This window comes from Coenobita brevimanus, chromosome 73 (assembly GCF_032717465.1).
Source record: "Coenobita brevimanus isolate Jiangsu-jjx chromosome 73, ASM3271746v2, whole genome shotgun sequence".
In the NCBI taxonomy this organism is placed as follows: Eukaryota; Metazoa; Arthropoda; class Malacostraca; order Decapoda; family Coenobitidae; genus Coenobita; species Coenobita brevimanus.
This window is the reverse complement of record NC_137026.1, coordinates 15,781,693-15,796,497: the sequence shown is the minus strand read 5'-3', so window position 1 is coordinate 15,796,497 and position 14,805 is coordinate 15,781,693. Positions and strand designations below refer to the sequence as shown.

At 44.0% G+C, this 14,805-nt stretch overlaps 1 protein-coding gene across 1 annotated transcript in view; it reads right to left on the bottom strand.

Annotated features, from left to right (window-relative positions):
* The window catches only part of LOC145407489 (carboxylic ester hydrolase-like), a 218,604-nt gene that overhangs the window by 68,007 nt on the left and 135,792 nt on the right, over positions 1-14,805 (bottom strand). The window contains exon 6 of the mRNA XM_080278417.1: positions 12,626-12,834. Within this exon, the coding sequence (XP_080134543.1) occupies positions 12,626-12,834 (209 nt within the window). The remainder of the gene's footprint in view (positions 1-12,625; positions 12,835-14,805) is intronic.

The following is a 14,805-nucleotide window of genomic DNA, read 5'->3' as shown; positions in this document are numbered from 1 at the left end:
TAATTACATAGATATTATATTGATTTACTCAAATAATTATTTACTTATTTATTTATATGAAGTATAATCTCACTAGGAAAAAGAAAGCTGAACTACCAAGTTTCGTCTTATATCTGCTAGATTCTGGTTCCAGCCAAGGTCCAAGGAGAGAAGGTCTGTCCAGCCCGGGCGAGAATTCAACCTGGTTGGCGCATGACGTCACGTGGGAGACAGCTACTCACTCCACTCACTCGGTCACTTAGTTTCCCTGGGTTGCATTGGTGGAGAGCTCGGTGTTCCCAAATATTTATCTCATACTAGGACATTTATTAGAAAGATGCCACTTAACTGTGCAGTATTTGGATGCTATTCAGTCAGCAGAAAAGACAGTGACATCAAATTCTTCAGGTTCCCTCAAGATGAAGACACTAGAAAAAAATGGGTCCAGCTGTGTAAGAGACAAGACCTGGTTAACACAAAGGAAGCCCGTGTCTGCAGTCTACATTTTGCTGTTCTATCCCTCATTCCCCTTCTCTCTCTCTTCATTTCTTCCTCACTCTCTCCATTTCCTCATCTCTCCGGAGTAGTCCACCCTTCCCTCAATTACTGCTTCTTTCTCTCACATCCTCTATTCCCTCCTTCTTTTCCTTCAGTACTCCCTCTTTCTTTTATTTCCTCCATTCCCTCTTTCCTTTCCTCCATCACTCCCTCACTCTTTAACTTCCACTACTCCCTCCCTCCTTCCACTATTCCTTCACTCCATTACTCCCTAACTTCATTCCTTCTATGCATTCTCTCCCTCCCTCCGTTATACCCTCTCCCTCCTCTCATCCATCATTCTCTTCATTCCTCCACTCCCTGCCGCCCTTCACTGCTCCCTAATTCTTTCCTTTCATCCACTCCCTCCATCCCTCCAAGTATTCCCTCCCTCACTCCCTCCATCCAACTATCTATCCTTCTAGCGAATCCCTCCACTCTCCCGTAACTTCATCCCTTCTTTTCCTTTCTCGTTCTCCATTTCTTCTTTCTCTTCTACCAACTTTCCCTCCAGGTTTTCCTGCATCTCCTTTTCTTCTTGCCTCCCTCCCTCCATTAGCTGTCCTTCTCTCCCACTTCTCCTCCTACTTTCCTCTCCCTCCAATTTCCCTCACCCGTTCCCTCAATCTTTCTATCCCTCAGTCAATTACCTACTTTCCTTTCTCTGCCCGTCCATCCCTTCCTCTCCATCCTTCCATCCTGCCCTCCCGTTTTTCTTTTCCTCCATTTTCTCTCACTCTTTCCTCATATCTACCTATCTATCCCTTCAGCTATACCCTCACTCCCTTCCTTTAAAAACCATTATTTTATACTCTCTCTCTCTCTCTCTCTCTCTCTCTCCTTTCATTAGTGCAGATATTACCTCCCTCCATCTTCCACCTGCTCCTCCTTCTCCTCCCCCTTTCTTCCCCCATTCTGCAGTCCATCTCTCCATTTCTGCTCCTCCTCCTCCTCCCTCACTTTTCTCTATCCCTCCTTCTCCTCCCTCACTTTTCTCTATCCCTCCTCTTCCTCATTCTCCACTTCTCCTCTCTTCCACCATCCCTAACTCCCTTTCTCCTTTTTCATCCTCCCTCCTCTTCTTCCACTTTTCTAGCTCCCTCCTCCACCTCTTTCTCCTCTTCTCTTCTCTCTCCATACCTTCTACTCTCTTCCTGTCTTCGCTCACGTCGTTTACTTCATTCGCAAATACTGTGTCTCCCTTCCTTCTCGCCCAATCACTTTTCTTTCTCTCCCGTTCCTCCCTACCGCTTCTCCCTCTCTCCCGTCTTGCTCTCCTTCTCTGCCTTCCACATTCTCTCCTTCATTTCTTCCTTTCTCCTTTCCTTCTCGCTTTCCCCCCCTCCATCTCTTCCCCCCCGACTCCAAATCACCGCTTTTATTTTTTTTTCTCCAATCCATCTCTCTCTCTCTCTCTCTCTCTCTCTCTCTCTCTCTCTCATTAACTGTTACATCCCCATGAACTAGTAGAAATGTTAATTATGCGATGAAAACACTTTAACCATAATATGATCAGCTGAAAGTTCTGGGGACGAAGCTATATAACATTATATTACCTCAGAAGAAAGCAGTATACCCTAAAAGAAAACGGAAGTAACCTTCGGCCGCCCGTTTATCTCCCACCTGACGTCATCAGAATGTGCGCACGAAGAGACCTTCTCTCCTTGGACCTTGGTTCCAGCAGCCAGGTCTTTACCACTAGAGTTGGTATTCAACTGCCGGAGGAGAAGGGAGATTAATCGCTGAGAAGGCAAGACAGTCACTTTCATGCAAATGGTCTTTGACCTGCTTTACTGAAGAAAATCTGTATCAAGACTAACTGCAACGTAAAAACACTAGATGGATAGTTTGTGCTGGATGTAGGTGATCACAGGGCTCTCTGGGCTCGATATTTTGACCTGCAGTATATGGGACAAAAACCTGTCGCCGTGGAAAGCTTTCATAGGCTGGTGTGCCACCATCAGCAATTTTCTGTTGAACTGAAGATGGTGTGCCTACTTTGATGATATCAGGATTATTACCTGTGTACATGGAAAACGTTTAGCAGACTGGCATCATGCCTCTTGACGGACGATCTGGAGAGGAAAAGGAGACCCATGTGACTAGTATTTAGCGTAATGTTACAATGCTTAGTGAGCGAGAGAGAATTCTTGTTCACATGTTGTTGAAGCAAGTCCGGGACCATTTACCTAAGGAAACCTGACAGACTACACAAACATCGTTAATTTTCACTGTCCTAGGACTTTGATTCATCATTATATCACGGAACACCAACATGAGTTTCTGGATGGACTGCTAGCCTCTTAAGTGCATCTGAAGATGGCATTTGATAAAGCAAATCAGGAGGCACTTTGAGTTCTCTTGCAATTCCATGGGTTGCCTCATAAATTATTTGGCTCATAGCCGGCCTGTCTATGGGCTGTGAGAGTGGTGTCATGTGTTTCTGTGTGTTAGGGGTGGAGAATTTGAGTCCTGTGTGTATGGGGGTTTCGAGAATACTCCCCCAGTATCCCTGCTTGTCGTACGAGGCGACTAAAAGGGTTGGTGGTGGGTTAGTGCCCCACCCCGTAAAAAGAACTAACTAAAAAAGCGAACAAAGTGCCTCGGACCCGGACGGACCATACGTTGACGACTAAGGAACGGACGAAGGACATTCTTAGGGTGGGAAAGTGGAATGTTAGAGGAGTGAATGATGAAGTGAAAGAGAGAGAGATTGTTCAGGTGCTTGAGGATGCAAAAGTGGATATATGTGGATTGACTGAAACTAAATGGAAAGGTGAAACGGTGAGAGAATGGGAATATGGTTTAGGTACATGTGCGGGAGTCAATGAAAATGAGAGGGCAAGAGAGGGAGTACGAAGTATGTCTGATGATAAGCAAGAAGTGGAAGGAGAATATAAGAGAGTATGGAACAGTGGGTGCAAGGATTGTATGGGTGAGGATGAAAGTAGGTATACAAGTATGGGCGATTGTATATGTGTATGCCCCGACAGAGGATCGTGTGGCAAGAGTGAAAGATGAGTTTTGGGCGAGTGTAGAAGCGTGTATGGACAAGTTTGAGAGGAGCGAGAGAGTGCTGTTGATTGGAGACATGAATGGCAAAGTTGGGAATGTACGAGTGGATGGAGTGGTTGGTCAGTGGGGTGTGCCAGCTGACGTAGATGGGAATGGAAGTGCTTTGGTGGACATCTGTTCTTGTAAGGGGTTGGCAATAGCCAACACCTACTTTCGGCATAAGATGATCCACCGGTATACATGGAGAGTAATGAGGAGGATGGATTGTGAACTTGTTGAATGAAAGGCAATGATAGACTACATGTGTGTGGATGAGCGAATGAGAAGACAAGTGTTGGATGCAAGAGTGTGGAGAGGGTGGGGGAAAGGAGTCTCGGACCATCACTTAGTGATGGCCAAGGTAGAGCTGCAAAGAAAGTGGTTGAGGAGACAAAGGAGAAGACAGGAGGAAGCAGCTCCTGTGAGAAGAGTGGAGAAATTGCAAGATAGTGAGAAAATGACAGAGTATAAGAGCATAGTAGAAGAAAGACTGGGAAGGTATGAGCTAGAGCAGATGAAAGGGGTGGAAGACATATGTAAGATATTCATGGAAGAGATAGGCACAGCGTGTGAGGCGGTTTGTGGAGTGAGGAGGAGATGCAAGGGTGTGCAAGGGACAGCATGGTGGAATGATGAGGTGAAACGAGCTGTGGAACAAAAGAAGAAGGCATATAGTGAATGGTTAGCGAGTAGAGGTAGGGGAGAAGATGAGAGAAAGAAGAGAGAGGTATATGTGAGCAGGAGAAGGGAGGTTAAGAGACTGGTGAAGGAGAGTAAAAAGAAAGTGGATGAAGAGTTTGCGAGGAATCTGAGTGTGAAATGGAGGGAGAGTAAGAAATTGTTTTGGAAGTAGGTAAAGAAAGTAAGGCAGTGTGAAAGGGGAAATAGTAGGGGAGTGAAAGATAGGAATAATAGATTGTTGGTGGAGAAGAGAGAGAAACTGAGGAGATGGAAGGAGCACTTTGAGGATTTGTTGAATGTGGAGAGTGAGAGCAGTGCGAGTATAAGTGGTTGGGGAATGGTTGGGAGAAGAAGAGATGAGAGGAGGGAGGAAGAGATCAGTAGGGCGGAAGTGGTGGAAGCGATGAAGAATATTAAGTTGGGAAAGGCCCCAGGAATTGATGGAGTGTGTAGTGAAATGCTTAGGTATGGGGGTGAGATTGTTGTGGAGTGGATACGGAAGTTGTGTAGATTGGCTTGGGAAGAGGGAAGGGTTCCAGAGGACTGGAAATCAGGTATAACTGTTCCTTTATACAAAGGAAAAGGAGAGAGAGAAGTATGTGGTAACCATAGGGGTATTTGCCTACTTAGTGTGACTGGTAAAATATATGGTAGAATACTCATTGACAGAGTTAGGCATATGACAGAGGAGCTAGTTGGAGAAGAACAAGAGGGATTTAGGAAGGGAAAAGGGTGTGTAGATCACATATTTGTTCTAAGATGTTTAGTGGAGAAGTATCTAGAAAAGGGAAGGAAAGTGTATGCTGCCTTCATGGACTTGGAGAAAGCTTATGACAGAATAGATAGGCAAGGTATGTGGAAGGTATTAAGAATATATGGAGTGGAGGGGAAATTGCTGAGTGCTGTGAAGAGTATGTACGAGGGAGCTAGGGTTACGGTGCGAGTGGATGGTGAGCTGAGTGAGTTCTTTGATCTCAATGTGGGACTGAAACAGGGTTGTGTGATGTCTCCATGGCTGTTTAATATATACATGGATGGGGTTGTAAAGGAGGTGCAGGGTAGGGCAGTGGATGTGGGGGTGGCTCTAATGAATGAGGGTGAGATTTGGAAGCTTCCGGTGTTGCTGTTTGCTGATGATACAGTAATTTTGAGTGAAGATGAATGGGAGTTGCAAGGTTTGGTGAATGAATTTGGGACAGTGTGTAGGAGGAGGAATCTGAAAGTTAATGTAAACAAAAGTAAAGTTATGGTGTTTGAGAGGAATGAAGTCACAGAGTGTGCAGTGAGGTTGGATGGTGAGGATATGGAGAATGTGAGTGCATTCAAGTACTTGGGTAGTGTGATGAGTAAGGATGGAACTTTGGAGGATGAAGTTCGTGAAAGGGTACAGCAGGGAAGGAAGGTCGTTGGTACACTGAAAGCAGTGATGAGAAATAGGGAGGTGGGTATGGAAGTTAAGAAGTCACTGCACGATAGTATTGTGATCCCTACCCTGACGTATGGAAGCAAAGCATGGACCTTGCTAGAGGGGAACAAGTCAAGAGTGAGAGCAGTGGAAATGAGTTACTTGAGAGGAGCATGTGGAGTGACGTGGAGGGACAGGTTGACGAATGAAGAAGTGAAGGAACGCTGTGGGGTGGATGTGGATGAGGTTGAGAAGATTAGGAGAAATACACTGAGGTGGTTTGGACATGTGAAGAGAATGGAGAATGAAAGACTGACTAAGAGGGTGTATATAGGTGAGGTGGAGGGAGGGAGAGGGAGAGGTAGACCGAGGATGAGGTGAAGGGATGGAATTGAGAGGTATATGAGGGAGGGGGGTGAGTTGGGGGGAGGGTAGTCAAATGGTGGGTGACAGAGCGACTTGGAGGCGTTTTGTCTGCGGCCACCCTTTGTGGGATTAGGGCGTCGGGCTATAGAATAAAAAAAAATAGTGTATGAGTCATTGTGATATCAATTGGCAATTTACATTTACTGGCTTTGACTTTGTTGATGATGGAGTTATCCCAGTGCAGTCATTGAAGGCACTCTTCTGTGCACTGAAGGGTCATCACGAGGAAGGAAGGCCACCAAGACTCAAGGTCTCCTGGTCTGATTTACTGTCGTTTGTTATATATACTGTAATAGCAAAGACCGTTCAGACATGTGGTGAGAACATAGAGGTCATGGAGATATTCGCTTAGAAAGCGTGATCCATAAGAAATGTGAGTCAGATGATGAGGTTTCCTGTAAAACTGATCTAGCTTATGGTGTCATGAACTTAGTCGGATCGAGCATTTGGTGTTGCTGTTAAGTTCCAGAAGGACGAAGATTCACAGTCTAAAGGTGCTAGTGCTCCCCATCTAACTTTCTGGGTACCAGACACAGATACTAAACAGTGTTTCGGAGAGGCGAATCAAGTCCTCTTGTACAAAATTTGCGGGATCATGCACAACATAAGCGTTTACTCCATGAGACTGAATCGAGGTTTATTTCCTGGATAATATCGTGAACTCCAACTGCGGCTATACTTACGGGCAAGTGGAACGTTTTCCCGAGGTTGATTCCATTCATAGGATGGCACCTGAAAGAAACAACCCAGCGTGAAGGCGACCAAAGGCAAGAAGCAAATAGGGAGTTACTTGGGATGGGAAGAGTTGCTGCCTGGAGGCATTCAGACAGAATTCCGGCCTGAAGAAGGGAGTGACTTCAGAAGAACGAGATTCTTTTTCCTCATCGCTCAGCACTTCATGTGACCCAAGAACTATCACGGGCAAGCAGCATGTTGCCCAGAATACATCATTGTCAACATAATTTAGTCCGCACTGACTCGTGAGACTCGTACGAGTCTGGGTCAAGGCGACTCAGTCCAGACATTTAAGTTTAATGTGAGCTTTCTCTCTCTCCTAAACCTTATTATGTAAACAGCAATCCCCAACCATTCGTCGATTTTAAACCGTAATGGACCACTTCGGTTGCGGCACCAGCGTGTTCGTTTTGTTCATTTCGTTTCGTTTATAAAGGCTCCAACATGCTGACATGCATGGGCCTTGGTCACCTTGTGGTGGCTCTCCATGCTGCTCGATTTCTGGCAGCCTCTCTACTCATTCTCTTATCCCTGAGGTCACATTGAATGACCTCGTTCCAGGTCTTTTGCGGTCTGCTTCTCGCAGCCCTACACCTAACGTTAACACTTCTCATCTTCTGCACACAATTGTCATCCCCCATCCTTTCCACATGCTCAAACCATCTCAGTCTTCCTCTCCTCATCACAACACCAGTACACTCCAGTCCCATCCTATCTCTTAAATCTTCCATTGTAAACCAAACTCCCTCTGGCCTGGCATTCATGGATGCAATGCACATTCACCTAATTATTGTCATTTCTGTACTTTTGAGCCTGTGAATGTCCTCTTACCTTACTACCCAGTTCTCACTACCATACGACAATGCACTCCTAACGCATGCCGCATACAAAGATCCTTTAGTATGGTGGGAGAACCCCTTCAGTGTCATGAGAGGCAACAGTTCCCTGAGCTTCCTTTAGCCACTCTTAACTCTATCCACATAGTTAGCTCCAGTCCCATTCAACACATATTATGTCTCCCAAGTAACAAGACTCTTCCACACACTCGATAGACCCCCAGCAAACTCAATCCTTTCACGCCTGACAATCTCCACATGCTCTCTCCGACACACCGCAGACATGTGATCAGCATTATCTCGCAGTCAACTTATAACAGCACTACATCCTTGATGCATCCAACTTCACAAACACTGCACAAAATGAAACAAGAAGCCGTGTCAAAGCACAGCGAACCCGTCCCTGGCGGTCATTTTAGTGTTGACGTATAAACACAACAGGATATCTAGTCAAAGATGTCACATATCAAATTTGGAGCAAATCAGGTGAAAATTGACGATCTTATACCCATTTTTATAGACTCGACCCACCTGACATTGATCCCCCTGCCGCTTATTGGGGGGGGTGACCCCCGTGATGTAATAAGGCATTTTATAGGATGCAAATTTGAAAGATACACCTTTAGGTGTTGGTTTCATGTCGATATGACGAATTGGAAAGGAGTTATGGTGAAAAAACGTTTTTTATTACCTTTTTTAGGCCTACAGCCTGGGCCTTGGCCCAATTTGTCCCAGAATTTAGTCAGGTGATTAGAAGGTCATAGCCCATCATTCCTGTAATTTTAGTCAAAATCGCACCAACAGTTTTCGCGTAAAGTTGTTAACAGACAGACAGACAGACAGAGAGATAGACAGACAGACAGACAAACAAACAGACAAACTAAGTGAAAACAATTCCCGTCCCCAAGCCCCTCCGGGGCGGGGACGGATAATTATTTCTCATGCCCTTGTAGCAAACTACATGTGGCCACTCTCCCTCTTTTCTGAGAGTACTGCCATCAAAACCGGATGCCATCACTTTTGTTTTATCTGCATTTACTCTTAAGCCCTTGTGTCCCATACCATCTCTTCACTTCCCAAATCTTTCGTCCGCCTCCCTTTCCTTCTCATCATACAACACTAAATCATTGGTATTCGACATCTCCCACGGAAGTCCATTTCTGAAGTCTCGTGAAAGGGCTTCAAGCAACATGATAAACAACAAGGGGCTCAAGTGTGACCCCTGATACACATCAACATTCGCGGAAAACTCATCACTTAAATCTCCATTCACTCTTTCCTAGGTGCAAGCACCCACATACATAGCCATATCCAATCTAACCAGCCACTGCCGCAATCCGAAGCTTTCTCACTGCCCACCTCACCACCTCCGTATGGACTTCATCAAAAGTCTCCTTCAAATAAAAAGAAAACAGTTCAAATCAATTTTCTTTCATACATATTTTTTTCTGAAGGTGTTGAACAATGAATATGTCATCTGTGGTACCCTTGCCCAAACACCAATTCATCAAAACGCCATGTTTCTCTACTCATACCTTCTAGAACTGTCTCTCTTACCTTCACTATCTGGTCCAAAATTTTTATGTCTATAATTTCCTCTTTCCAGGGCATAACCCTTCCACTTGTACACATTTACAGTCACATTCTTCAGCCAATCACCTGGGTCAACACATACATAACCGTATTTACCAAATCGGTAATTAAGCCCATTCCGATATCTCCTGAGGCCTACAGCATTTCAGCAGTTAATCCAGACACACCTGCCGCCTTCTCCACCTGCATCCTGCCTATTGCCTAGATCGCAGATCCAGTATCAATCAAAGGCCATGGGCCAAACACTGGATCTGCTGACTCTAAACCTTCCCTGTTCCAGTCAAACTCTTGATTCAGCAACCGGTTATAATGCTCTTTTTAGGCGTCTTAAATCCTCACTGTTTACCAGTACCCCTCCCTCATCATTCTTCACACAGTGCACAGACGTGCTATTCCTGTTTTCCTTCTTCATCTGATTTGCCACCTTAAATATCATATTCTTCTTTCCACACTATTTAGGATATCCAGTCTCTGAGACTCAGCTCTTGTCATGTTTACCCGTTTTCAAGCCCTATGCTTGGCAGCCAAGTATTCGTCTTTCTTACCACCACTTTTCCATTCCCAGAAAAGCCTTATTTTCTCCTTAACTGCAGCTTCTACACCCTCTTCCCACCATCATGTTACTTTGTATCTTGGAGGGCTCTTTGTCCATCCACACACTGAATCAGTAACTCTCTGGAGATTGTTCTTGGTGACTTCTGTCAACAGCTCCCTGTTCAGCCACCACTCTACTCATCCCGCTGGAGAAAGCATCCTCAGCTGATTGGTTTTTCAACTTCTATATTTTCCTCCTAGGTGTATAGGTCCCCCTTTTCATCACCCACTCTTTTTATGCACAATGCCACATATCAATAAGTTGTGTTGCTGCACACACTCTTCGTTCCATATAACTTTAACATCCCTCATCACCCTCCTATCAGCTCTCTTGACCAGGAACAATTTGGCTACTATTTCCCCCAGACTCTGATGTAATCAACCCACTTTCTTCTTTCCTAACATGTGTGTTACACACTTTCATGTTCACTGCCTCACAAAACTCGAGTACCCTTTCCCTTCCTCGTTTCTCGTACCATATCCGCATCCCCCAAGCACCTTTCATTTTCTTGAGCTGCTTCACCTTCATGACTATTTAAGTCCCCTCCCAAAACTATAGTCTCATCATCTCCCATACTACTTACTACATGTAATATGTCATCCCAGAATCTATCTCTTTCTACATCATCCTAGCCAGCCTGTGGAGCATACACTGACAAAAATGAAAATGTAACCCTACCGCACAAAATTTTCACTATTATAATCTTTTTGCTCACATTCATTACATTCATGACATATTTCACTCATTTTTCCTAAACCAACAAAGCCACACCACCATACCCATCTGCCCTTCCCTGCCAAAATATCTTATATCGACAATCCCTCCCGGAAATCACTCTGGCTGATCCTCCCCTATATCTAACGTCCTGTACACAGCCAACATCACCCACCTCCTACCCATTGTTTAGACCACTTCCCCCGCTCTGTTCTTCAAACTACCCACATTCCAAGATGCCACTCTGATCTCCTTGGGTGATTTAGTATTGTCAGCAATTTACTTTCTCTCAGTTTTTGCTATGTAATTAAATTTTAATAGAGGGAAGCACAGACCACAGCCCCACCCACCCGCACAGTCCCAAATCCAGGCATGGGACCTGGGACCCATAGCCCACCAGCCGTGTCCAGTGGCTGTGGCAGTGGCCTCGTGACACCCTGCCATGACAGCGACAGGGAAACCCTCCAAGAGCACCTTGTTGTTGTAACTGCCCCGCCATTATACACCCACTGATAAGGCAGCCACCTGGGGTGTTAGTCCCGAGTTCGGGTCCGTTTCTATTAGGCTGAGGCAGCATCCTGGGAACCACAATGCCCTGTACCCGCTAGCACAGATCCAAGCTCCACCCCATCCCGGTCCCAAAAATTACGGAGCCCGCTTCGCGCCTCCCCTCAATAGGTCCGCCACTAGGTAGCAGGGGAAAAGTTTTCTGGCCACATGCCCTTCCTGGTGTCAGACCCAATGCTGTAGTGAGGTACGTCGTGTGATGTGTAATACTCATGTATGGTGGTGCAAGAAATTTAGAAAAGTGTCTGGTAACCTTGTTACTGACACACGATTACTTGTGAATGTTTATGAATTTTTTTTTGTATTACTTCACACTGGAAGTCTCTAGTTAAGTCTCCAAACTGATATGTGGACAGCTTCTGTGGTGTTTTCGTCGGTTCTTTCTTCTTCCAAGCGCTTTTTCAACTTGGCACCATTCCATTGTTTATTCAGTTTGCTCCAAATATGTTTTTTTTTTTTTTCCATTAAGCCAATAGTCCCAGACATCCCGCTTTTTAGACATTTTAAAAATGTTTTTTGGTTAAATGTCAAACTTTATAAGCATGGAAAATCTGAGATCCCGTTTTTGCATGTTCATTAATTATCAAGGCAATTTGTACAGATGCATGCTTCTATGCTGTATCTGTGTGAGACCATCTTACATTCTCTTATGAGTGTTGGCAATTTTGTTTCATTATTTTGTTTCCTGCTGGTAATACCAGTACGCATATGGGGGGTCCCTCATATAACTCCTTTGACAGAATATTGGATTGCTATTATTGCTATCAACTTTGCATCATATTACCCTTCACATACTATAATTATTTAATTATGGAAAGCAAATGGAGAATAATAGATACTTACGAAGTCCATCACGCTTCTCTTGGCAATTCCTATTAGCCATAAAATAGGTTGCAAGGTTCAGAAAGAACATGAAAATTCCAGATCACCTAACTGCACAACAGAATTCTAAAATCAAGGAGAATTTATTTCGCGATGCTTGGATACATTGCCATTTATCGACTGGAGGCCATAGGCAAAGCGAAATACAAAGTTATGAAGATAGTTCCAGAACTGACTAGTGTTCTCCATGAAGGATTTATAGCGTCACCCCCATAAAGAAACTGCCCAAGTCATTTTTCGGCGATTTCTGGATTTTTGCCTAAATCAATTCTTCATCATATGGCGCACCTATTGGTATAGCTGCCATTGCCAGGTCTAGGGTGTGAGTGGTCTAAAATGCGCCTCAAGGTTCTGCCTAAACCATTGAAAGTTAAGAAAATGAGACAGTTTTCTTTCGATTTCCCGCAAAGTTGAAAAAATGACTTAGGCAGTTTCTTTATGAGGGTGACGATAGGTTAACTTGTACCTGAGAGATATGGCTAGTAAAGGAGTGATAATAGCTACTGCAATGGGAAGAGATTCTATATGACAGTTTAGAAGTGCAGAAGTCATTGAAACACTGGTGGTCTGGTAGTGGATGGAGCAATGCCCCACGTAATACCAAGAGGAAAGAAGACTGACCCAGTAGTTGAGTTCAGAGAGGGTTAGGTTCTTCACATCGACATTCTGCAGGCAAGTGAGCAGTGACTGACTGGCCCGGTCGTTCCTCATCCCCCGAGTGTGTGGGCATCCCAGAAACCTGCCAGTGGAGTATGCCAACTCCCTGTGATATGTTGTGAAGCCGGAGAACAGCATTGTGCCGGACTGAAGAATTGCTCTGATAAACAGTCCTGGAGTAAGAAATTTACATTATTGGTCGTACTGTGGTTAGTTAAGGAGGCTCCCTAGAATTATTCCTTACCAGGTGTGACTGTGCACATACCACGTGAACTTTCACTTACATTACCTGTTGCAAGCTATATTAAACAATGTATAAAATGCTATGGCATTCTAAAGAATACTATACGGTGTATTATGCAAAATAACTACCTTACACAAAAAAATAGTAGAAACACCTCTCAGACCCACTTAACACGTCTCCAAGTTTTGATTTTCTCTTCTTACCTCCCATATCTTCTCCTTTTTTCCTACAGCTTACTCCATTACCCTCCCTCCATTCTCTTCAACCCTCCCTACCTCCTATCCACCTCTTTCTCTCACCATGCTACTTACACATTCATTCTCCATTCATACCTGCAAATGATCCCAGTGAGGTTGACACTTGCATTATCTAAACATCTTATACCTATGTAGGTTAAACTCTTCTGTTTCCTTATTTTATTACCTCCTGCCAACACAAACTGTTGTGAAATAAATATTAACTTTTGTGGCTGTCAAGGGCTTTGGGAATGATGAAATGTGGGTGTGTCCTGCTCTCACTTCGAACAAGTAATATCTTCTACATTGAATTTCATCCAATAATCTGTGCTCGGATCACTCTCAGTTCACGATTACTGAGGAAATGGGGTTACAATGATGATGATGATGATGATGATGATGATGATGATGATGATGATGATGATGATGATGATGATGATGATGTTGTTGATGATGATTGGTGAAACTTTTCCCTCATTAAGAAGTCGTGTGCGAGAGCAGTAAATCATACCTCTTAAAATATAATTGTCATAAATTAAGAGCAGAGGATTTAACCGCTAAATGACGGTTCTAACTCGTTTTTAAAGTAGGGCTGGTTGCTTTGCTGGTTAATGGTCTCATATGAACGCCATTAAATGAAATGCTACTGCTTCTGACGTCATGGACTGTTGTTAGTAAAATACGTATAAATTGCATTAAATGCAACGAAATGATTGTTATAATGTGTGGAAGTAAAATTTTTGTATTAAAATTCACGAATGAACGTACGCGGACGTGGAAATTTCCATTGAGAAAACAACAAGAGCTCCAATGTTATAAATTTTGAAATTAGTAGTTTTATATAAAACTAAATTCATGAGGTTATGTTTATACTGATAATTTCATGAACTAATTAATCGAAGTTTTGAATTGGAAATTGTGTCTATCTATCTATCTATTGCCAGGAGCCTTAATCCCATAAGGGATGTCCACAAACAAATCACCTCCATGTCGCCCTATCCCCTGCCATTTAACTGCCCTCCCCTCAGTTCCCACCCCCTTTCCTCATATGCCTTCCCATTCCAAACCTCCACCTCTCCTTTGACCTCCTCCCTCTCCCCTCTTCAATCACTTACATACATTATCGTCGTTTGTTTTGTCTCTCCCATTCCATCCTCTCCACTTGGCCAAAACACCTCAATGTATTTCTCATAACGCTACCTATCACATCCACATCCACACCACAACGCTCCTTCACTTCTTCATTTGTCGGTCTGCCCCTCCATGCAACTTCACGTGCTCTTCTCAAATAACTCACAGTTAAATAATTAAAGTAATGAGTTGCTGTTCCGACGACTTGGATCTGCCGCCATTTGTTTCTTCTGTTCTAGTGTTGGATGATAGTACTGTATTGTTAAGTGAAGACGAAGGGGGGCTGCGAGGCTTGGTGAATGAGTTTGAGAGAGTATGTAGGAAATGGAATCTAAAGGTGAATGTAGGGAAGATAAAAGTTGTGGTCTTCGAGAGAAATGAAGTCACTGAATGCACAGTAAGACCGGATAGTGAGGAAATGGAAAATGTGAGCGTATTTAAGTACTTGGGTATTGTGATGTGTGTGGATGTAAGTTTGGAGGCTGAAATGCTTGAATGGGTACAACAAGGAAGAAAGGTTGCTGGATCATTGA